Here is a 26,037-nt window from a genome sequence, read left to right as displayed (position 1 = left end):
GCATAAGAGCGATGTTTCGAAGTATAAACTAACTGATCATATAGTACAAGCTACATGACCTATTTCATATCATAGAACAACTAGTTGGATAATTAACCAACTTGCACATTAAGCACAAGCAGAAAGCGGCAGAGATTGTCGCCATTTGTGATGTCGCCACGGGCAGAGACGATTAGTCAGCTCATTATTATTAGGAATGGTGACTGGAGATGTGCTCCTGTTAAGCTTTGTGGAAGGACAAGAAGAATTGAGGTGATGGTGTTTGTTGAAGTGGACAACAAGCTACCAACGTGATGAATCTCTACATGTGCAGTGCAGAAAGGCAGGCTAATGATAACCCTTTCATTTTGGATCCTGTCCTCGCGCTTTATTTTGTTTTTGCTCAAGTATAATAATCGAAAGCAAGTACTCAAATATGGGAATAACTTAAATACGCATGTAGTTTTGTGCAGACATTCATGGTTCCCAGAGAATGAATCCTAATGACTTTGGGAATTTATGGTTATATATTTTCATCATAGCAATGTAAACACAGTAAATGTTTTATATAACCACTCATTTCCAGCATGAGAGACAACTGTTACATCAAATGTAAAGATCTTTTAATTGAACTTTGAATGGTAAGCTGAGGCTGTGTGTCCAATATAAAGAATAAATAAATATGAATGATTATGAAGGCGAAACCTTCTGTATGTACTACACAATCAGTGAGTATAAAGTATGAAAAGACTTGTAACATTCAGAACTATTCCTTTAGTTAATTTTCTTTAACAAGTGCGAATTCCAGCCGCTCAGTGCAGCCCCCTGTTGGGACCTGGTACCTGCCTGTAACCCGGCATCCAACTCCTGGGTCAACCAGCACCCTCAGCTCAGCTGCAGGTAACACAGAGGGGAGGAGGAGAGAGCCTGTTAGCTAGAAAACAGACTCCTGACAACATCACTGTATGTCCAAAAGTACAGAGTGGGAAAGAGAAAGACACAGACAGAGCAAGAGGAAAGAGACAGGTGAGGATGTAAGGGTAGTATAGTGAGCTTGCGCCAGTGTCCTGCTTCTTTTAAGTTCACAATTCACACAAAGAAGAGTCATTGTCATTCCACCAGGTTCCTCCTAACAATATAAATGCAAATATGTATAAACGAACTCCATAGGATTGGGAGCCAAATGAATATGAATAGGGAGGTGTGATAAGGAGAGGAAAAAAAAGGAACAGAACTAGCTGACTGGTTTCCTTTTAAGAACCCCGCTTGACTGCAAAAATAATCAAAAGATGAGCTTTAGATGACAGGTCGTGAGACAATAAATCAGGTTCGTCATCGACCGTTGTTGACTTTAAGCAAATATCAAGTGATTCAGAGGGTCTCACGGTGAGAAAAGTGAGATAATGTCAATTCAATTAAAAAAAATGCATTGCAGGTTGATGTGATTTAACTAATGAATACATTGGGCAGAAAACAGATAAGAGCGGAGTGGTCAAAGCTGTTTCTCCACCTCCCTGCAGACTATCCATTTCTATCCAGTATGCCAGATGAAAGCTCAGGGAAAGACACCAACATATTGCTCTTTGATTTCAGCAAAGTGTCTGACTTACAGTGGAGTTGAAGCGCAGGTGACAGATGTTACAAGAGATGATGGGTTTCTTCTTGGGCGGAGCGACGCCAAAAGTGTGGTTGATCACTGCCTTCTGCACTGGATCCATCTATGATGTGAAACACAAACAAACATGGACAGATACGAACATGTTAGTCCTGCTTCTGACAGTGTAATACTCAGAGAGTAGTGCAAATCAAAATGCTAACTTCGTTGCATGTCTACACTACAGTTATACTACAGTACCTGTGCAGTTGTGTCCCTTTCAAATAAAGACAACAATACCAGATAGAAAGGCTTAAAAATGTAAGTATTTCTGACATCCACCCCTTCAGAGAATGTATCTTCTTCTCCCTTCGGCTTTTCTCTTCAGGGGTCGCCACAGCGAATCAGTTGCCTCCATCTAACCCTGTCTTCTGCATCCTCTTCTCACACCAACTACCTTCATGTCCTCTTTCACTGCATCCATAAACCTCCTCTTTGGTCTTCCTCTAGGCCTCCTCCTGTCTGGCAGTTCAAAACTCAGCATCCTTCTACCAATATATTCACTATCTCTCCTCTGGACATGTCCGAACCATCTCAGTCTGGCCTCTCTGACTTTATCTCCAAAACCTCTAACATGTGCTGTCCCTCTGATGTACTCATTCCTGATCCTATCCATCTTGGTCACTCAGGAGAACCTCAGCACCTCCTGTCTTTTCCTCAGTGGCACTGTCTCTGGACCAAACAACTTCGCTGGTCTCACCACAGTTTTGTACACCTTTCCTTTCATTTTAGCTGAAACTCTTCTATCACACATCGTACCTGACACTTTTCTCCACCCGTTCCAACCTGCCTGCACACACTTCTTCACCTCTTTTCCACGCTCTCCATTGCTTTGGACTGTTGACCCTAAATACTTAAAATCCTCCACCTTCTTTATCTCTTCTCCCTGTAACCTCACTCTTCACAGAATGTATGTATCACTAAATTTAAATCGACAGTGACAGCTGGAGAGATGGACAGAAAATTAAGGGGAGAGAGCGAGAGGATGACATGCAGCAAAGCAGCCAGGCTGGAATTGAACCTGTGATGCTACAATAAGTACTTTAGCCTTAGGACTTTAGCTTTGATATATGTGGCACACAGTCTACCGGGTGAAGTAGTATCACAGAAACAACAGGTATCTCCTTTACAGTCAATAAAATGACTTAAAGATGAATCCCGATGTTCTGAAACTGATACGTTTGTTGTAATATTCATATTTTAGGTAACAATAACTGGTAATTTACAGCGGCTGTTAGGACATATTTTAGTGGAGTAGCACAGACTTTCATCTTTCCATTGATAAGCAGGCCCTGAATGAACACAGGTCTACACTACTACCGCCATCTTTCAGGTTAGTGATGAACAATTTGTCAGTGTTGATGTGTGTGTTTAGGTGTTAAGAATGAATGTAAGCTCTTCATATTTAACAAATTATAATTCTGACTTCACACCTTTTAAATAACCCATCTTCTGTTCATATTTTAATCCCCACAGTGCAGCTGTGTTAGCCCAGTCATATTTTTAGCATTAGGTGTCAGACAGGAATCTTTTTTCAACCAACCCACATGCCAGACACATTTTGCACGTTCCTCTGATTCATTAAGGGTTAAAGCTATGTGAAGTCTGCCAATCATCATTTAGAGCCAGACCAAACATGCATGCATGTGCATGCGTGTCTGGGATGTCTCCATAATATTTTTACCTTTGTTTGGAGCCAAGTAATATTTAGTCTTGATAAAATATTTAGATTTTCCTGCTACAACATAGATACAAAGTGCACTGTCAAGCATGTCCTACATAAACTTTAATAGTTCTGCATCCTAACGTTCCTTTAATAGATTTCTATTTCTAAACAGGCAAACAAAAAAGTCAGAAGTTGTTCTCATAATCAAACTAAAAAGGGGATAATTATTTAGAGCACAGCGATGAATAACTTTTAACATATTTCCTCTCGTAATTTGGTGCCTCGTCTTATTTTCCAAGTTGCATGACAGCAGCTGGTGTTGTAGATTTTACAAGTGGCAGATAAGCTGCTTCCATTTTCCTATTTGCAGCATTTTAGCTTCGCATTTGACTTGCTAAATATATGCAATTCTACTGCCAAATTGTGGATAACTTGGACATCATCCAAGTCGTGGATGATGTCTGTTTCTATAACAGATAAAGGATTTAAAGGATTGTGAGAAATGATTATAAATAAATAAGAAACATAGTTGTAGCTGCTTCAGGTTTTAGGGTGACTTGAGGTAACTGCTGATTACAATCAACTTCTTTTATTCTTTAATAAACTTCTTCTTACACACATTATTTGAAGCCTTTTGAGCTTTGATTTAGAACAGGCAGTGAATTTTTCATATCCTCACGCAGATTAATATTAGCCTTGGGTTGTAGTCACCTTTATAAAGACCTCTAATCAACCCCATCAGCCAAGTAAGTGGACTTACATGGCACATTGGTCTGTTTTTAATGTGTCCTTAATTAGACCTAATTAGTTTGAAGCTGTGACACGTCATGTGATGTTCAAAATGATGCCTGACCCCAAGTGGACTTGACTCACTTGGGTCAAGTGTGACTTAATATGAATATTTATTTTGAATATTAAATGTAGGGTTGAGTGTAGGATTCAAATATTGTAATCTCAGTCACCTTAATACAAGTTTAATTCAGTATCTTTGCATTTTGTAATGAAATGACAGGACACAAGGGGAAAAAAAACGGTCTCTGGTACTCAAACCAGAGCTGGTTCATGGTTACCAGCTTAAACCCTTTAAAGTTTAGTTTGATTCAGCCAATATTTGTCAATCTTTCCTTGGGTTTGGAGAAAAGATTTTAAGCTTCTGATTGGGATGGAATAACTTTTTGAGTGCCCAGTGTAGCCTCAAGTGTGAGAGCCCCATGAAAACATGTCCTGTGTGCAAATCATCACCATGCATTGCTCTTATTTAACAGACAGTACCACTGACTAGTAGCTTAATTTATCTGGTGAGATGCACTAACTTTGTAGTCTTCAGTAAATATGTGTGAAATATGTGTACCTCTGACATAATCAAATGGCAAATCCAAACAAAACAGTTCAACTCTTTCACTTTCTTGTATTTCTAGGCTTGCTTTCTGGTTTAATACCATCAAGTTTATTTGTTTTTATCCTGCAAGATTCACAGCCTCTGAACTAATAAATTTTTCAAGCAAGAGATTTGATGCTGTGTGTGGAGAAATTGCTGAAGTCAAAGGTCAATGGTGAGGTCAGGAAGGAAGAAAGTGTTCAGGAGCCTCTGATGTCTTATGCTGTATTATTTATTGACGCTTGGACCAAGGAGAATTAGAGACACTCTCAAAGTTCATCAGAAGTGCCTGAGTCAGTCTCACATTCTGCCAAACTCGTGCTGATGGACCAAAGATAATACCACAAATATTATACGCCCAGAATTAGTCAAAGAGAATGTCTTTACCCATGGAGGTGTTATTGTCAGCATATTCTAGTCTGGAGACACAGATGTCTGTTTACGCAGATTGGAACTTCAACGGCAAACTATCTATTATGACTATGAAGGCAGCAATAGTTCTCTTTGACCCTGGACACCACAGTGTTGAGATAGACTGGCACCTAATCAAAGCCAAACAACTAATACTGCCGAGGACCTCAAGGTCCCCACATGACCTTGTGTAACCTAAGGATAGAAAACTCCATAACAATTGTGCATCTCTATTGTCTGTGTGTGTGTTCATTCAGTTATTAGCTGTATGTGTGATTTGGTGATTGCGTGTTGAGGCCACAAACAAAATCTTGTCTAGGGAAATGTATATGGCATCATACCGCGTTGAAATTGGGGAAGAGGCTGAGTGGCGATGAGCTGTTGACCCTGAGCGGCAGGAAGCGCTCCAGCTGGGCGTGAGTCTGCCGCTGGAGGGGTCGACCTGGCAGAGGCAGGGAGCCCAGGAGTGGGTGGACCTGGCTCTGGGAGAGGGCACCTGCAGCAGGGATGAACATATTTAAGTAAACACATCGTTGTCACAACTGTTTTTCTTTAAGTTCTGTTCAAACTCTCTTGCAGATACACACAAATCTTACCCATTTTCATTGGAGGCACATCCTACACGCAAGGATGAAGGCAAAGTTTAGCACACAGCATATGACATCAAGACCCATTCCCACAGTGAATGATTCACTCAGTAAAGCTTTAATGACTTCAGTAATAGCGGGGGATAAATGATGAGAGGCTTTGAGCGGCCTTTTCCTGCTTCACAAGTCCATAGTTTATCTTGACAAATGTCTCTGGCCTTTAAACACAGCACCAGTGTGTGTAATTGTGTGGTTTTGTACTTCCTCAGATCCTGCAAATGGGTTAGTCAATCTAAAGAGACAAAGACGTCTAAGGAGGTTTTAAAGCTTAAGGTAGATTGTACTTTTTATTTTTAAAATATACATATTTGTTTGTTTTTTATTGCTCACAAATATCTCGTCTTCTTTACTTTACCTCTGTGGTGTTTTCAGCCATCACATTCTGCTCTGAAATCTCCTTCTGCATAACCTCTCATCCCATCAAGCTTAATTTTGGTTGACCTAAATGCTTTCAGATTGCTCATGCTTTAAAGAGCACCACGGCACTGACCTTTGTCTAGACCCAAAGTAAACATTCATGCGCTCACATTAAAATGCACAGTGTCTTACATAAGCACTGTGATTACAGAGTGTTTGTCAGGCCTGTATGCTGAAAAGTTGTTTAAAAAGGTCACATGTGAAATTAGTTAAAACGAATAGAAGATAGCGCTCGATCTGAATTTAGTTTATGTGTGAATGTTTAGTTTTTATTAATTTCTGTTATCAGATATCAACAGATGAGGACTGACTTGCATTGAATTATATATTCAGCAATAGAAACAGTGATATTGAAGCAAAAATGTGCATTTTTTATAAAGATTCAAGTATAAAGGAATTCTGGGTTTGATGAGTGCATTGAAACCAGATGTCCTTAATGGTTTTTCCACTTGCAATATCAAAATATAACCACAATGATGATATGATATGATTTTTGGTTTATTTTTACTATGATTATCCAATATCATGACATGAATGTCGGTTCATTCAGCACATCATTAATCTATGAAATTCAAGTGAAGAACCTTGCCATATCAGTACATTTCTAGTCAAGGCAAACAAACTAACAACCCACAACATCCATTTTTTTCTCTCACTCTGGTTTGACTACTTTTATGTCATCAAATGGTTTTCTTAAATTTTCCAGAAGTGTTTTTTATCGGTTTGAAAGACTTGGCTTGACTCGATATCGATTTAAAAAAATTGCCGTTATTGAAGGTCGAAGGGCGGTTTGGCCTTTGTGGGACGGAAAATGTCAAAGAGTTCGATGAGAGGGAGCATTGGCTGGTAGGAGGAACGTTCTGCATCGAAAAACTGAATGAAATTGACTGATGGAGCCAGAAGTATTAACATAACAGATGACAACTGGAGGATGATGAGAAATGACTCACTAACTTTGGATTTAGGACAGATATGTGATGAACCCACGTGTTTACTCGTACTGAGAAATTAATCTCCTTCTGGATAAATGAAGTTTTTATTGCATCACCAAAACATAGATTATCATAAAGTGTATTGTTCATGAGCACCTGGACATTTTCTCTAAGTACTGCAGAGTGTGAATACACAGTCTTAAAGTTGAAATGATGTTATTTCAAAGAACTGAAAAGCCCAGCAACAAAAAAGCAATTTTCCCCAATTTTCTGCTTCTTTCACCTCTGGATTTTTAGGTGTTATCTCAGAGGATGAGGCACGTTTAGAAAGTCCTTGAGCATTAGCATGCTTTTTTACTAAGCTGGTCCCATATTCAAAATGGTTCTTAAAGCCTGAGCAGAGCAGTGAGACATAGCAGATGAAGGGGAAGGGGGAAGACAAACAACCTTTGCAGATTTAAAACATGCTCATAGAGGGAATACTTTATGTTGGCACATTATTTTAGGAGTCATATAAAAAGAAGTTCAAGTGATCAAAGATGTAGAGTTGTTCCGTGCAGGTGAACTCTGCTTACTTTAGGCAACAACAACAGCAGCAGCGGTGGAAGTAACAAACCTTGTTTTATCTTCGCCTGCAGCTACAAAGGCCTCCGGGTACTTTTCTCTGGCATTGAATATGGGAGGAGATAAAAGCCTGCCAGAATTTGTTTTAAATCCGATTCAAAGTAATCCAACAGATGTCTTATGTGGAAGTAAAATATGAAAATGTATTTTGGAATATCAAACAAGACTACAGCCATGCTAGAAGCTCTGTGAGGCTGTACTTTGGCACAGCAGTGCTTCGAGCAGAAATGTAGACTGTTTTGATGACTTGACTGGATAGAAAATAAATGATATGAGACTTGGACTTGGACTTAACGAAGTTAAAGATTTGTGACTTGACTGTGTTCATTTTATGATGAACTGTTGAATGCAAGATCAAAGATTTCCAATAGTCACTTTGTCATATGAAGACTCTGTCTGTGAGGGCTGATGTTAGCTCACTTTAGGAAGATTCAACCTATTCTTTCCAAGCAGCAACCTCCATGGCTGTGAAGTGACGTCAACGGGGAAGTGCCAAAACTGCAGTTCCCCGAATGGCCACTTGAGGCTGGCTACAGAACGAGTCAGTCTCCATAAGTCTCCATGTTGAAATGTCCAACTTCACATGTTTACAGCCTGGTTCAAAAAACAGTTTTGGTTTCTATAACTAATTTCCATGTTCGTAACAACTGTACCGGGGGTTAATTTTTATGTAACCCACCTGTTCAAATTATATTAAGGCTTAAAATTATGCATAGTTAAGAGAGTTGCTGCTTTGACTGACAGGTAGGTGTGGTTACAGGTGGCTTGTTGGAACACATTCAGCCATCCTCAGGTCAGCCAAAACGTCTCTTCAGGATAACTGTCCAGCAATAGATGGAAAGTTAAGGAACCACCAAGGTTATCACAATTCACGGCACGGATGTACAAACTTTTATGCCAATCCATCTAATAGTTGAGGCAAAGTGGCACACGTTGTTGCCATCGCCAGAGCCACAGTAGCCTGAGATTGTGGATCGGTCAAATTGAAGTTTCACATTCTGGAAATTGAAACAGAGAAACAAATAAAAGATGTCATTCCCCTCAGCAGGACCAAATAACGCCAGACCAGCACTGCGTCGCAATTTCGAACCACAAAATTGAACAAACTACCTGTTTGGAACAAAGGATTACAAACACAAAGAAAAGTGAATTTCTATCTGATTCAAAGCCATGGATGGATTGAAATTGGCAGAGCAGAGATGGATGTGACCAAAAAGTACAGCCAGAGTCACCACAGACAAAGGACAAACAAGTCCTGGCACCCAAAAAACGAAAGACTACAGGCAGGTTTGAAAGTCCAGTGTTCAGAGTAAAAACAGGACAGCCTATTGGAACAACATCACTGAAAACATCCAAAAATAAGGTAAAACCAACTCTTAATCAATAACACTAAGTTGTTACATACATATATCCCTGTCCTGTTCTGTTTTACCACAGTTTATTCAGTCATTTACAGGCACTCCAGCATACCATGTACCATTTAGATTTGAATTTGAAATGAGAGAGGGGATTAAAGCTGATTATTACTGTTTATTTGATCCTGCATGTGTAATGTGCACAAACAGATCTCCCTGGAAAACACACACATACGCACAAAAACACACACAAAGTAATGCGTGTTTACCGATTTGATGTTTTTGATGAATTCCAATTTCATTTAAATGCTCCACCGGGACTGTTCATGTACCGCTGATGCCAATAAAGTGTATTGAATCGTGTCACTTGCGAATGACATGATAGAAATGAGACAAAGTGAAAGAGAGACAGAGAGAGAGAGACAACCACAGGCTTTTTTTTCCACCCTCCCTCCGTTAGGCCGATGTGTTTAATCTGCCTGTCAGTATGACTTTTGGGGACATTGATTCCCTCTCCTACACAAATCTGAAATTGATCTCATTAATCTCCTACGCATATATTCAGAAAACACAGCAGGGCGAGACGTTTAATTAACTGCGTCTTTGCGCCGAACAAACTAGAAACTGACATCGTCTGTGAGAATTTGTACAACATCAGACGACACGAGGAACATGCTTCTGTCGGGACTCTCTCTTTCAAGTTACCCATTTCGTGCGCGTGAAGAAAGTGTCATCAAGACTTCAAGATGGACCAAAGCTGCGGTTTATCCTCCAATCATGCTGGGAATGTGTTAACCAGCAGGCCATGATTACTTTTTTATAAATAGTCACTCATCCCTTTAAAGCTTTATGAACTCATGAACTCAATTACTGTACTCGTAACCTAAAATAAAAAAGTTGAGTAGAGGGATTTAGTTACTCATTTAAGATATAAAATAACCTCACGTGTTCCTATGGAATTGTCTGTCTGTACCGCCTAAAGGGGACCATCAGTTTGTTTTGCTTCACTGGTAATTGAGTGATATTTTAAAAGTATGATGATTTATGGATGCAGTGAAAGAGGACATGAAGGTAGTTGGTGTGAGAGAAGAAGATGCAGAAGACAGGGTTAGATGGAGGCAACTGATTCGCTGTAGCGACCCCTGAAGGAAAAAAGCCGAAAGGAGAATAGGAAGATGACATTCGGTGTGGATCTGTAACCTGGTTTGAATTATCGCTGGCTCCTACAAGTTCCTACAACTGGCCATTTTTTGTTTGGAGTTAACTGAAAAATATATTTCCATGTAGTTGGATGTGGAAACAAACAGAGATATTTAAGTAAAAACATTTTTGTGTTGTTGGTGACAGAAAACAAAGAAACTAGTGGGTTATTTCTTTGAATGGTCTCTTGTATCCATCATCTGGCCTGTCCCACCCCTGCATTAGTTACTGTTGCAGGGCACAAAAGTGGTTTACAATGGTAATAGGAGTAGATAATTCAGGTGTAGGCAAACATGTAGAAAACAAAGAATCAAAGCAGTGCAGAGCTGGTTTAGCTCGTCTTTGAATTATAAGGAAACTTGGATTGTAATTTTGCTGTACACACCCACACATATAGACCATTTTTGGCTGGTTACCATTTAAACTTTTATGAATTTTTTTTTTAAACGTTTATTTTGATAGTCGACTAATCACCGATTATTTTTCCGATTAGTCGACTAATCGGATCATACGTAAATTCACTGTCCTGGAAAGGGGCGGGTAGGCGGGCGCTGTAAACCTCGCAGACGGAGCTGTGAGCCACCTTCGCCCCAGAGTCTTTCCATGCCGACCCAGAGCCGCCGCGGAGGAAATGCGGAGGCCAGCCAGCGCCGGGGAGAGGTCCCACGAGGGGATCCTCCCGCACCGTGCGGCCGTCCCTGACCCGCCGAGTTGAATCCCCCGGGCAGACTGCGTGGAAGTTGTGGAAAAATTGCGGTGATTGGTTAGAATTGCAACACCGCCCTGAATTCAGGGGGATTCACTGAAGTCGCGTTGAAGTTGCAAATCACAACATCGTGAATTCCTGGAGGATCTGTGTTATGGTATCATTTACAGTACAGTCAGGCCTGACGCCGATTACCACTACTGTGCATGTTCGTAGGGGTGTGTGTGTGTATGTGACAGAAAGGCAGACAGTGGAAGCTGCAGCCGCAGGTTCTTGAAAAAACGATGCATCGACTACTAATTTAGTAGTTTTTGTTCGTCGACATAATCGTGACTAATCGACTAATCGTGGCAGCCCTATATAACAGATGTTTTCAATTTTAACGTTTAATGAGGACTTACTGAGGTGTTCGGCAAACATAAGACTATACTATAAGACTAGAGTTAATGCTGAGTTAGGCTACGACAGGAGGTAAGCTGGTTAGCTGCACATTCTAATGGCTGAGGGTTAGGGAAGATAAACACACACAGTTTAATCCATTACGCTTGTGCTGTTGGCAGATGTTTAGCAAATAGTCAATTCAGCAGTTGCGCTTGTGTCACTTTTGATTTTCTTCTTCATTCTCGCTGCTGCAAAATTAATTCCACCTTCAAAAAAAAAAAGAGCCAGCTCCTGCCGGCTAATCTGTATTCACTTTCTTTTTTCTATGCAGGAAGATAGCAGCTTCTTCGTGGTGGAGGATGGGAGTGTAGGTCACAGCAGCCAACCTTCTCGTATTGAGAAAGGATAAAAGATTATGAGCTGCAGAAATTATAGCACCTTGGAAAAAAAAAACTGGGGGAAAAGCTTAATCTCTATTATTTCCAGGATTAGTCTCTGGGTGACTCAACATCACAGTAATCACAGAGGGAAGGAAATGGCATCTTTTCATGAAGGGTGGAAAAAAAAGGGGGGATGAGATGCCTTTATAGCGGCGAATCAGAGCGAAAGCATCAGAGGAAAGGCTGCGTTGGCTCCTTTCATGGTGAATGCATTTCCCGGGATCATTGGTCTGAGCCAGATTCTGTCTTCAGTTTGAACCAACATGGTGGTGTGGAGGCATGCTTTCATTTATAACACCTACTAACATCCCCCTGATGAGTTTCCTCTGTTTGGTCTTAATGCCTTTTGACATTAACAGCTGAATTACGCTTCACTGCACTGAATTTGATGTGAAAAGTATAGCAAATGTTTTGCCATACTATTACCATCAAAATATGTTTAATGAATTATGCATCACTGGAGACTGATTTAAGCATGGGAGCAAATTTAACTGGAGTGATAGAGACCAGAGACATTGTGGTGCAAGCATAATCTATAACCAGACAAACTGCAGATGGAAAAATGCGGATCATTTTGCTCCTGAGGGACTCAATTTGGCCTGACCCCAGAGGTTTGGGATGGTTTGGGCTCTAGATTCTCTTTATTCCCCCAGGCTTGAATCTAATTAAGAGTCATTTTATTTGTTATCTTTTTCCCTCGAAATGAAACAAATGTATGCAACAATGTAGTATTCAGCCTGTTGTTGCATCAACATGTCAACTTTTCATAAGCTAAGACAGTCTCAGCCTTGTGACAATGCACTTTTCAGAGAATTTGGTGATTTTTTTTATGTGCTTTATTCAACTTGAGGTTGAGAGTTTTTTTAAGGAACACTAAATCCTAAATTTACCTGGTGTAGTGGGTATAACTAACTGTGTCGTGTGAACAGGACACCTCGGGACTGTCTCTGATCAAGTTATTCGCCAGCAGTAACAGCAACAGTAGTTCTTTAATTGTGGAGAAACAAATCATTCAATTCAGCTTTGGTTTCTCTCATGTGCATGCTCTCTGTGAATTCACAAGAAAAGTCCAGAGGCAAAGACCAAGCAAAAGATGCTCCAACATTTCCTTTTCATGGGAAGATATATCTAACCTTAGCGGGACACAAAATATACAAAAGAACATACTGGCAACTTAACAACAACACTTAAGACACATGGAAAACATGAGGGCAGAGCAAGCGACAACTGTGAAGTGAAGCATATGTAAAGTGCCAAAAACTGCAGTTCCTCAAACGTCCACTTGAGGCTGGTTACAGAACAAGTCAGTCTCCGTAAGACGGCATGTTAAAACATATTTACAGCAGAAATAAAACATGTTTACAGCCTGGTACAAAAGGCAGTTTTGGAGTTTTTGAGTCACGAATACGCCGTTCATTCTTTATGCTGTCAGTGGAGTACTTAAATCCTTCAAAATAAAAGACCTGCAACATTGTACTGATGTTCTCACTAGACATTGAGGCTATGATTTCTCGTAATTAGGGACATTTTTTTAATTTCTGTTTTAAAAAAATAAACTACTGCTACAAAATTATGTATATATGTCAAATAAATATACTGTATGTACATATGTATAATGCATGCATTGATGTTGTTGCATTGTGCGTGTGTTTTCTGTAGAATTTAAATAAATGAACTAATAATTAACTTAAGTAAACGCTGCATGTAATGAATTCTTCATCTTGTGAGCAAAAATAAAGACCCTACAGTCAACAGATGGCTGTAATATTACTGAGAAGTCTGACTTATTACTACAAAACTATCATCCATTTTAATAAGAAGCCACAGTTATAGTGTAATCTGTTTTTCAGTGGTTCAGGCTTGCGTTTAAGTTAAAAATGAATTCATGCCGGATCAAATACAATCTGGGCGGTTTGTATATCCTCCCACTTGGAAACCACAAATCTGTTAATGTGTTCATGTAATATCTGGTGTTGACATCAGGGCATCTACACATCGTAAATCTGAATCTAGGCTTATAGTGTCATTTTAAACAGCCTGTGTAAGCACCGACGAAAGAGTTTCTAATTACATTACGTTTAACAACTCACCCTATTAATAAAGCCTATTACATAAGCACTTAAAATATTGTGTTACTACTGCTGATAATATATGCAGTGCCTGTGTAATCACAGCATCAGACCACATGTTGAATTAACTCTTCACCATGTTAGAATATGAATATTAAACTGACATCTATATTCGAAAACGAGCTGTTTTACTCACTACTGCAGTGTATTCTATAGGCGCAGATCAAATCCTGCTCACTGTCTTTCACTAATCTTTATATTAGCACATGCAGTAAGTTATAACTAATGGCTTAATAGAATCGGCAGGCTTATGCACCGGCAAATGTGTCGCCACTTCTGACAGTGTTTTGTTGTTAAGCCTGCAAAACACATTGTCAAATAATGAAAACTGAATGGTATGTTTTCCACTTCATAATGGAATGAAGCACACAGCTTTCTGAGTCATAAAACAGAAGTGGTTAGTACACTGCGCTTTTGCAGTAATGATGATGCCATTCATTGCTTACACAACAGGCAGAGAACTAGGCATTTATGATGAGCTCTGGAGGATGAATTAGCATCCATTAAAAGTGCCATTGACAGCTCCGCTTAGCTCCCTCCACTGGAAACAAAACGGTGGAGAGTGAAGGCCTAATTTCCATGATGGCTTAAAATGCTGCCCCCGCCTTGCACTGTGTGGTCTTTAAATAAATCATCTTTATTGTGACAAAGTACATTTAGGCCACGACTGGCGGCCAAGAGGCAAATTCTCCCGCTGGCTGTCACTGTCTATTTAAACTCACACAGCCGCAGCTGGCAGAGCCAGCGGCTTCATGAGAATTTCTACCTGCGGGGAACCATCCAGCCCAGATCAGGCTCCCCGCGGTAATCTGTCCTACTTTCAACTGGAGCACTGTGGGCCCATTTTCACCCCAGGGTCCATAAACTTCTATTGAATTTGTTCAAGGTGAAATCCAGGACTACTGTCCTCTGGTCAAAGGAAAATCATGGGATACTGTGCTTACTTTGCACAAGGACGCAAGCTACAGCAGCTTTTAATGTCTACACAGGAGAATTAAATGACAAACTACTAATACCAACCATGTCCTGGTGAAGCATCATTTGATTCCATATGATCTAACATTTCAAGACTTTCTCTTTTGAGACCAGGTGAACACAAAAGTCAGACTGAATGCACATGATGTACTTGGCCGTAACCATTTTTGAGTTTTTGCACTGTGGCTGTAAAAGACAAACAGACACAGAGATAACACTGATCCGCTGGGAAATGAGCATGAATGCACTATCAGTGCAGCACAGATAGAGCAGTGTTTGTTGTGTTGTGTGTGTTTTTTTTCTTCTGTTACCGACCCTGTGCCCTTCCATAGCGTTCTGCACGTCTGTATCAAGCGCACTTAAAATAAACTGCCACCATCTGCTTGAATTGAGATAAGCCTGAGTCCAATCAGACCCGCTGAAAGGCTGTCAGCAGATGCGCAGCACATACTTATTGATATTTAAAGTCTGTTACAGCTTCATCCGCCCCATGAACTTAGTAATTAGCAGCTTTCTGTCTCGATGCTCCTCTCTGGCTGTCTGCCTGGTGGAGTGAGTCTCAAGGATCGTACATTAGCGGCTTCAGAGATGAGAATCACAGGATCTCTGCTAAACTGGTGCATCTCTAAAGATGTTTATAAGGGACACATTAATGAAGACAAGCTGGCGTCGGCAAATGTATTCCAGAGCTTTTCCTAGCTTAATCTGTTTGTTAAAGGACAGTTTGTCAAACCTTAAATCTGAGTGAGAATAACACAGAAAGGTTAGTCAGTGATTGTGCGATCGCAGCTTAGCAACTGGAACTGGGCACACTTTGGCTTTAGGCACACAGTAATGTGGCGTACATGGGAGTGTGAATATAAAACATTTAAAAGGTTTATTTAAGAGAGTTTAGCATGTCTGGGTAACTAGTTCACTAACTACAGTAGTATAAAAGTGTTAGTTCTAAAAAAGCCCTGTTCATGATAGCAAATCCACTGTTTATCCGTGTGAAAGCATGTCTCGGATGCTATCAACATTAAAAAGAGCTACAAACAAATTAAATACCTATACTTATATATACAGTGGTCCCTAATTTATGGGGGATACGTTCTAAAAATAACCCGCAATAGACGAAATCCGCAAAGTAACCAGCTTTATTTTTTACTATTTATTATACATGTTTTAAGGCCGTAAAACCCCTAACCACACACTTTTATACACTTTTCTCAGACAGGCATTAACATTTTCTCACATTTCTCTCTTAATTAAACACTCTCAAAGTTCAAACTTTCGTAGATTTAACAAAAATAAGTACAATACTGTTAACATTTTTAACAAATTTAATTTTAATGATCAATCTACGAGGTTTGACGCATAAGAAATTATTACCAGTAACTCACGCATATTTCACAGTTCCTCTGACAGTGCAGTTTGTTTCATCGACATTATGGGTTTTTTCGGGTTCACTTCAGAGTTCACTTCAGAGTCACACTGCTAGCGATTGAACATTTATGTAAATCTGGCTCGACGAATACATTTTGTACAGTACTCCCTTAGCTAATCAGGACGCAGAACACAATGCGTGTTCATACTGTACAGTACGCTGTAAAAAAAAACAAAAAAAACATGCAAAATTACACTAAGAAAATCTGCGAAACACCGAGGCTGCGAAAGGTGAAACGTGTTATAGTGAGGGACAACTGTATCTTAAATATTCAGAGTAATTAGTGATCTATGTTTTCTACATAAATCACTAAGTTGTGCAGATTTTAGCTTTAGATCTTCAGCATCAGTATTTTAACATGATATGTCATTAAGAGCATATTTAAGACTCCTTTTAGAGGGTTAAAAATCTTTTTTTTAACTAAGCAATGTCCTGTATCTCTGTGGCTAACATTCAGTGATCTAGTGAAAACGTTGATCCTACTAACAGCATCATGTTGGTTAAAACATCCTAAGAAAAAAGCAGAAGCAGGCTGTGGGAGCTAACCTAATCATGCACACATCTTGACGGTATATCACATGAATCCTAATAGAGAGCACTCGGATTTTGCAGTCAACATTTTTTGGGCGATGTCATTTCTCCTGGCAGCTGCATATTTCAGCAGGTTTGCATTTTCTACTTGATTTTCGAGGCACGTCGCCGGATTTAGAAGCACAATATTTTCATTCAAGTCAGCATTTCGGCAAATACCAAAACGTGAATGCATTTTGCTGACAGAATGTGTAGTCTGAGCGTGTGTGTGTGTGTGTGCATTCATGTGTGTATCTCAAATTGAAGCATGTGCTACATTTGAGCCATTTTGTAACAATTGACCTCGATCATTTGTCACCCCTCCAAAGAGAGATTAATTCCCAACAAAACAGAAAATATCCCCAGTCAGCAGACAGTCACGTACAGTAGCCAGCAGGAAGATCAAATACTGCAAAGCCAACTTCATGCATTTCAAAAGTTAGAAATAGTCCACAGTCAAGAAGGAGTTTTTTCAGTACCCATTGCACTTTTCCTCAAAGTTTTGCAGACAGCGGGGTGCAGACAGAGGCAGCGCCACAGGCTAACCGCTCTTGTTTGAAGGACTTGGAAGGTGTATCAGTGCCAGTGTCCTCCAGAGTTACTTCCCCAAAGGTGGTGACACAGAAAAAAAAAACTGTTTCAACAGAACAAATTGTCATTTTTGCCAGAGTGCTGGATCTCGTTTAGACTAGCAGGTTAGTTTTGTTGTTTAACTCTTATATCCTGTCTTCATATCACAGAGCTCCGTCCCAGGAAGGCTCTGTCAGGTAAGTGCAAATGAAAAACCAAACCATGATGTTCTTCTTGTCTCCTCAATATGCTCAGTAAATCTCAAGGTGTCACTGACACTAGCAACAAAGACTCATGAAACCTTAAGATAACTTGTCATGAAGCAAACTGCACGACAAAAAACTAATTACAAAAGTGCATATATCAGGATTATAGATCATAGGATTGGATAGCTCAGACTCAAAAAAATATAATCTCCTTATCTATATAGCACAGAATGAGAGGTGAGGAGTATCTCACAGCTCCCTCATGCAGATAAAGTACAATATGTGCCAACTCATACACAGAGAAAGAAACATATAGAAGACAGAAATTATGCAAATAAATCCACCGGGGTAGTCTGCGTTCACAGTTCAGTCAGCGTACTCTCCTAGTTAGTGGAGACAGGATTGGACATGTGGCATTACATAGTCTGATGGCTGTTGACACCTCATCTTGCACATTGAGAGGATGGGGATGACGTTTACGGTTAAGTTTATCCTCCATTCAAACTTTAACTACATGCTGTGCAGGCTCTTTTTGTGGTGGCTCTCCAGCACGCCACAAGCAAAGAATAGAGCACATGGACCGACTGCTGGAGCGTGTCGAGCAGTCTGGTGCGTGCACCGAAAGCCCTTACTGTGTGTTCAGAAGACAGAAGACAAAGCTAATTTTGGAGGCAGCTTAATTGCATGAAAAGTCAATGGAAACGTGCAAATAGCTGCAAATTCACCCTGGGTTAAGTGCAAAGATGTGTCTGTGCGAGGTGAACATGTTTCAATTTGAGTGAAAAAGATTCTCTCAGGGATTTATTAATCTTCAAAAGTGTACAAACACTGGAGGAAAAAAGAGAGACTGAGGGGAAATAACAAACCGGAGTTTCAGGTGAGTACTGAGATCAAACAGTGAATGAGCAGAACACGTACAAAGACATGATACCACAGACACGATTGGTGCATCCATTGCTCATGTCGGTGCAAATTACACACGGCAAAACTTCGCTTTGCTTTCTGTCTGAAGACACTTTAAGGTTTTGTTCACTCATCCATAATGAGCCACTGAACTGTACAGCAGCCAATTTACATACGTTATGTTTTTGAATAGAAGAACATATATTTTATTAGAACTTTGTAATGTCATTTATGTTTTTACATACACACACACACACATACACGGAGAGCTCAAATTCCCTCGATGGTATCCCACAATACTCAAACTCAGTTCAGTTTCACGTATTACTAACCCTACTGACAGAAGAAACTCTTCTCTGAGTGACATGTTTCAGACGTGTCTGTTAATAGGTTTGAAAGTAATAGAAAACTTTGAATCATGTTAGTCGGCTATCTCCAATTTTGGTCGCTGAAAATTAAACCACTAACTACGAACCTGCTGTTTCATGTTGATGATATATCTCTTGACGGGGATTCAGATATTATCCAGTCACTTGTATAACATCAGTAAGTGGAGCAGGCACAGTATAGAATACAGTGTCAGACTAGTCAGGTATTTCTCAGGCTGCACTATTTTTATTTTTATTTTTTTTACCTCTTTACACTTCGTGGTGATACGTCGATGGTTTCTTGCTCTGCTGGAAATCCATTATAGGCGTCACGACTGACCTTCGGAGCGATGTATTGTCAGCAGTAAGAAAAGGTACAAAGTGGATAGGCAAGAAGGGTCTGGGTGACAGGGCAAGCAGGCCCAGGTTAAGTTTAATTAATTTGTTCCCATGTATTTTCCTCATAGCAGAAAATATCTTTGCGTCTCCATACTACTGTTCTTCTGTAATGTGTTGTCAATTCTCCCAACCCCAAGGGATTTAGTGTTTTTTTAATTCAGGGGTCATTATTTGGAAAAATAAAAAGTTTTACTTGAATCATAGAGGCCATGCAGCAGGTGATGCAGCCTGTAATGCCTTGAAATAACCCTTCAGTGTCCTCACTATGTGGCCTACAGACCCGCCAGTCCCCACATGGCCTCGGTCCCCTGAGATCACCCTCTCACGGTCCTGGTGACAGTGGTCCGATGCTGAACTGCAGCAGATCCCCGGTTACCAGATATCTTGAGGCTGAATGAGCTCTTGGCAAATTCAGAATGTAATAGAAATCCATGGCATGTGTCTAAACCATTAAAATGACTTAATGTAGTTGGTCTTGGCATGCAGCTCCATTCCCAGGATACATTTGGAAAAAATTTGCCCTCATTTTCATGCTGGATATGAGTCACCCTAAGCTTCTACGTGTGCAACTATGATTTTTGAAGTGAAGTTCACTGCATAAATCTCAGTCCTTTAACAGCTTTTTATTAATCATGCACTATCAAAAATGAATTATTATAATTACAGATTCACAGATTTACAAGATACATTTTTTTCATTAGGATTTTTTTATCATAACCTGTTAAGAGACCTATAATGTAACACTAATCATGCCAATCAAAATAAATTCTTCTCAAACTCAAAATAGTGTATAGTGTTTAGTATAAAAGCAACGTTGGTGACTTAGATGTACATAGTCTCTATTGATTATTATTTACCAGAGTAGTAAAATATATGTGTGTATGTGTGTGTATACTTGTCATCATCATGTTGTAGAGACAGTAAGACGTTAACACACTGAGGGGACGCTCCCCACCTTCTAGGGACAAAACTTAGGTCATCACCAAGTGTAAACCAAGATGTTACCCATTGGTTTGTGGACAACTGAGTTTGGCATTTTGGACGATGCCATCTTGGTTACTCGGAGCCAGAAATGATCATATTTGGATGTGAGTGTTGAGCTTGTGGGTGACATACTGTGAGTTTGACTGCACTAGTTATGAACAAACTCGTATTCGAGCTAAACAGTACACTAAAATATGTTTGAGGCAATGCAGTAACTGAATCTTGTTAGATTGTTACTTATTTGGTGATCAGCACTGCTTAGTTTGATCTGATGTTCAAGAGCCCAGCGTGCTGGACGGACTTAATTGACAAACTGAATGTGATGTTGTATGCATGAACACTTGAAACTAGCAGTTGAAACCATAAACTCATGAGGAAACTGCTTACTGAGGTAATAAATAAAGTGAGAATATGGTAATTTCCCCATAAAACAGCCAATGAAGCTGCACCCTGCTGGTTATTAGAAAGAATACAAGTCTAACACAAATCTAATTGGCTGCACTTCACAAATCAGAAAGCTCTGTCCATTAATTATATACCGTCAAGGGTCTTCATGAGGGTTGATATTAAATTTTAGGGTTTTTTAATTAGTATTAGATTAAGGTTACAGTTAGGGTTCAGCATATAGTGCATACTTTGGAGCTTTGGAGATGAGTAAGCAATCGGAGGAATGTAAGCCAGTGCAATGTCCTCTCAAGTGACAGAAATAAGTGTGTGTATGTGTGTGTGTGCAAACTCTGACGGTCATTACCAGTCAGGCTAATCAAACTCACACTGTCAACACTCTACAGTGACTGATTGGGGCTGTCAGTCTCTGTTAGGGGACCTGAGCTTAAGGAGGGCATGTTTTGCCTCTACAGCTCGAGCCTAAGATTCGAGATAACACACACAAATTTAGAAGATGCCACATTTACAGATACATACAGATTAAAGGCATACTGTATATTGAAATGAGTTTCTGAAAATAAAATGTAAAAAAAAGGTGAACTGAGCATGATGTGCTGAAATACAAATTTGCATTCATACTCTACAAGAGGAGGAAACATGTTTTCCTACAATGAAAAGATGCAATGAAAAGTTATACATCAAATGAAAGTGAATTTGTTGTGGTTTGGTGGTGGAGCTTTACACTCCATGCAAAGATGATGTTAGTGATTATTTCTCTTGTTAACTTTGTTAGCAAAAGATTTCATCTGTGGAATTGTTTCATATAGTAATGTCATAAAATGTTGCTTTTGTTTGCTAATAGATGAATTTGGTGTTCACAAACACATAATGTTATGTCCTGAGACTCAAAGCCGGATAAAAATCAGTAAAGTTTCCCTTTAATTACCTGCGGAGGAAGCTTTTAATACAGTATAAAGCAGCAGATTTACAGATTTTCCTGCTTTAACCACAGTAAATGTTGTTTCTTAGTGATTTAATCGCATCTACTGGCTGGAAAGTGTTTAATTAAACTAGTTCATTTACATTAAAAATAAAATATTTTCTGTGAATTTGCTCCAAGTACTTAGCTTGTTATTATTATTGCTATTATTCCTAGAAAATGAGCAAAGTGGCAACATTTACGACACATTTAGTGCTGCCTCATTTCAATGAACATTCATCCACTTGATGGGCAAAGCAAATGTTAAACTTTTCATATACATACACGTCGGTTTATCCCACGAAACAAACAAGTTCCCTGAACTTGCAAACCTGGTTCCACAACGATGACAGGTTTGTTTCAGTTACTGCTGTGGCACAAACAAATTAAAATGATCTCACTGAAACCAAGGAACTGAGTCAAAGCACACTAGCCTAATTAAATTTGTTCTCTAAGATAATCTGCACGATCAGTATTGCAATTAAAGCCATACTGTGCCATACTCATTACCCTAAAATTAGAATAATGAGTCATTAACACTGCTGGATAGTGAATTCTAGCCCCAACAGGAAAATTAATGGTCCCATCGAAACCCACTCATGAACTTCTGCCTCCTCAAACATTTTGAAAAACTTTTCCACAGCGTAAGAAGTAAACGAGGACTTGCTTTCTCTATCTCTCTCCATCCCCACAGAACACAGATTAATGTCTCATAGCTAATATGATGGCTCATAATATCACAGTTGATTTGCCTGACTAATGTTATGGGTTCCAAATAAATCATTTAGACTAAAAGTAAAGTGGATAAATTCTTCTCCAGTTAACCGTTAAAATGTAGTCAATAAACTAAATATTATGGCCCTACTGGGAGAGTACTGTATCTTTTATGCCAATACAAATATTTACCAGTATAATATATACTTTTAGTCAGCTGTAGGATTTCTAAAAGGAAGATTTCTCTCTGCTAAAAGGAAAAACCACAGGACACACAGCTGAAACCAACTGCACTTAATAATAGCAAGTAATCATTGAGGTAATCTGCAGTGGACTATTTCAAGCTGATTCCTCTGTGGTGTTTTTAACCTCTGATTCATAGTAAATAATCTGTATGCATACGTGGGGGTAGAAAGCACTGCGGGGGTTTTATTTTTATGACAATGCACAGTGCACACCCACAAATAGGATTTGGGTCTTTTCATCGGCTTTAAAGAAGGGAATGAAGATGTTATATGACACAACTCAAACAAGCCTGTGTCACACTTCATTCTAACCATATCTGATTTATTTTTAAATTAATATGTGGACATTTTCCAACATTTGTGAGTTGGCAGTGGAGAACAAATATGTAAGAGAAAACATGTAGGAGGGCAAACAGGAGACTGATGACTCAACTCAACTCTAATGGAGACAATATGCCCCAAAGATCTGGAATAAATGATCTTGCAATGTCATAACAAATGAATTTGTCACCGTTTTGGTTCCCAGTTTGGGCATTTCATCATTTTAACCTATTTTGTTCTGTTCTGTTGATTTTATTGTTGTTTATTTTGCTTTTATTGTGCTGTGATTTTGCTTGTATTACCAAATTTATATATATATATTTTTAAGAAACATCTGCAGCCAGACTTTAACCGACCACGTGACAACCACGCAGCTCATTTCCATTCGTGGTGCAATTGTAAAACCGTGAACCTCTGAACACATAATTACAAAAACCATTCACCGTGTCGCACCATAGGTGACTGGTTCGTGATTTGCGTCACTCACGTCATGTGGTATAACGCACAGAAACGTGTCATTACACGACTGAGCCTAAAAACAAGAGACGTAGAGAAATAAATGTGTTCTTCATCCAAGATTTCTACCCATCAACGCGACTCGACATGCGATTTCTGAGAACGGAGATGAGATTTATATACATAGGCAGTCAGTGCAGGCTCAAAACAGACGAGGGGTGGAGGGGCGGGGACAGCTGCAGCATGGCCACCAGGCAAAACTCCACAGTTATCTCCTCTCCAACTGTTTCCTTTTGATCTCTCTAATCTGCCGTTTAAAGAAGAAAGCATCCAGAGCTGCCACACACACACACACACACACACACACACACACACACACACCATTTCTATCCAGGCGCACGCAGCACAGTGTGTATATAAGCTCTTAAAGTACACCACAGAATTTATCACACACCATTTAAACCTACTCCTAATGTTAACTACTGAAATTACATTTCTCAAATAAAGACAATAAGAAGTTCCTTTTTCCATCCAGAATCAAAAACACAAACATAGCTGGGGCAACTGACAGTTATTTTAATTACTACTTAACCTGCTGATTATTCTCTCAATTAACTGATTCATTGTGATTAATTAACTAATTAACCTTCCAAACACCAAAAATAATCAATTTAGAGTGATAGGAAACAGAGAAAAGCTGAATTTTTTGACATTTAAGAAGCTGATACCTTAAATACTTTTAGAAGCTTTGCTTGAAATGTGACTGAAACATCCATATTCAATTATTGTTTACTCTTTTAATTTATTTACCTAGAGGTCAAACTACAGACTTGTGAACTGTCCGTGCCGTTTAATTTGGCAAAACTAAATTGGTTATAAATTTTAAAAAATCCTAAATGCAACCAGCATTTTGCTTTCTTCGCTGAAAAACAAACCATAAATACAAACGACTAAAAACCCCAACACTGCCTTTATCTTTAACAGGCTCCAATTATATGTGCTAATCTGGGCATATTTCCCTCGGGAGCAAAGACATAATTGCCAGCAATCTGCACAGCGATATCAGCGCTGTTCTTGTGTGGCTTTAAAATGACTTGACACATCTGGGAGCGACAGTGTTGTATTGGTCTAAACTCCACACTTGGCTTCATCAAAAAAGGGGTCAATTAGAAAAACAAACAGGCCGGGGACTCATTTTGGATGCAGAGGAACTGAAAGAGGGCAGATGGTGAGCAGGAGACTGAGCCTGCCCTTGAGCAATGATGTAAAGTCACCGTGCTAAAACGCACATTGACAGGAGAGAACTTGCATGCATTTAGACAGATGGATGCACAGTAAAAACACACACACACAACTACACCCAGACAAAAATCTCAGGTACTTGCGAGGCTGTAGTTGTGTTACCGACACATACATGTACTGTTAGAGTAAACAAACAGTCTTACCAAACAGCATCTCCACGTGTTTTGTGATTCCTCTGCTTGCCGCTCTCGTCTGTGTTTGACTTAAGCTTCTCCTGCCAGTTTATCTCCCATCAGAGAAGTTGAACCCGAACCAACAAAAGTGCCTCCTCGCTGGTAAACCCTCTCTCTACCGCGTCTCTCTTTCCTCCACTTTGATTCTCTGAACTGAGGTGAGAAAAGGCAGCTCTTTTCTCGGTCAATGACACATCCTGGCTGTGATCCAAACTGCCGCAGCTAAACAACGGTACATATGTGCTTCAATTAAAAAAGGCGATGCGCTCTGCTGATCGCGCTGCCCTTTATGAGGCGGAGGAGGAGAGAAAGGGTGAGGCAGGATTGAAGAGCGCCGGAGAAGGAAAGAGAGGCTGAGAGTGTGATGGTGAGAGTCTGGAGAGCAAGTGTGTATTCTTCTCTGCGTGAGTATGTGAAGAGAGAGAGAGAGAGCGAAAGAGCGAGTGGGAAAGAGGGGGAAGAGAGAGAGCTGGAAGAGGACTGGCTATTAACAACATGAACATCCCACCTCCCTTCTTCTACTTCTTCTTCCCAGCACCATTTTCTATTCAGGGTTCACACCTGCACGCTCCCTTAAGGACACTCAAATGCAATTTCCTTCCTGGCATTACTTGACAACAATAGGCATCATTTATCAGTCTGTTTCTGTTCTTGCTTACAGTCCTGTTTAAAATGCAGCTGTGCGACGGAGTTATCAACACCGTGGGCACGAGGGAGGAACGTTTAAAAGCTTTCAAACCACGTTCAAGTCGTGCGCTTTATAAATCATGAACAAACCAGATACTGTTGTGCTTCACGCTGCAGTCCGCTGTTTGTTATGATTGATTGCAAAGTCCTATTGGATTAGAATCAATTATTCCTACACTGCTGTTTACATTTACAATAGGTTGGAGTGTGTGGAGGTTTCAATCAAAATACCTGAGTCACTCATGCAGCACAAAGTCATTATTTTTCTCACCACCGCTTCTGCGCGTGACTGATATAATCGCTGTCATAATTAAACAGCAGCAGTCTGAGTGGTATTTAAATTAAATGCTTGTTGTGCCGTTTTTTTCCACATGACACCTCAGATTTCTGTTTCTGCTGCTCTTCCTCTTATTTATAAAACTTCCGATTTTTATACATTGTTATATCTCTCAG

General features: G+C 39.7%; 1 protein-coding gene across 5 annotated transcripts in view; it reads right to left on the bottom strand.

Moving 5' to 3' along the window:
• The window catches only part of LOC104930988 (zinc finger protein 385B-like), a 74,088-nt gene that overhangs the window by 8,874 nt on the left and 39,177 nt on the right, over positions 1-26,037 (bottom strand). For 4 of the 5 annotated variants that reach the window (XM_019264715.2, XM_019264717.2, XM_027289767.1 and 1 more), the window contains 2 exons: positions 5,430-5,584; positions 1,590-1,697 (listed from right to left, as the gene is read on the bottom strand). In XM_019264715.2, coding sequence (XP_019120260.2) covers positions 1,590-1,697; positions 5,430-5,584 — 263 coding nt within the window. Of the gene's footprint in view, positions 1-1,589; positions 1,698-5,429; positions 5,585-24,867; positions 25,287-26,037 lie in introns of those variants that run through there. The other variant, XM_019264718.2, reaches the window with a different exon arrangement.

This window comes from Larimichthys crocea, chromosome XVI, assembly GCF_000972845.2.
Source record: "Larimichthys crocea isolate SSNF chromosome XVI, L_crocea_2.0, whole genome shotgun sequence".
Classification (NCBI taxonomy): Eukaryota; Metazoa; Chordata; class Actinopteri; family Sciaenidae; genus Larimichthys; species Larimichthys crocea.
Note: the sequence above shows the minus strand (reverse complement) of the source record. Positions and strands in the feature narration are given on the sequence as shown.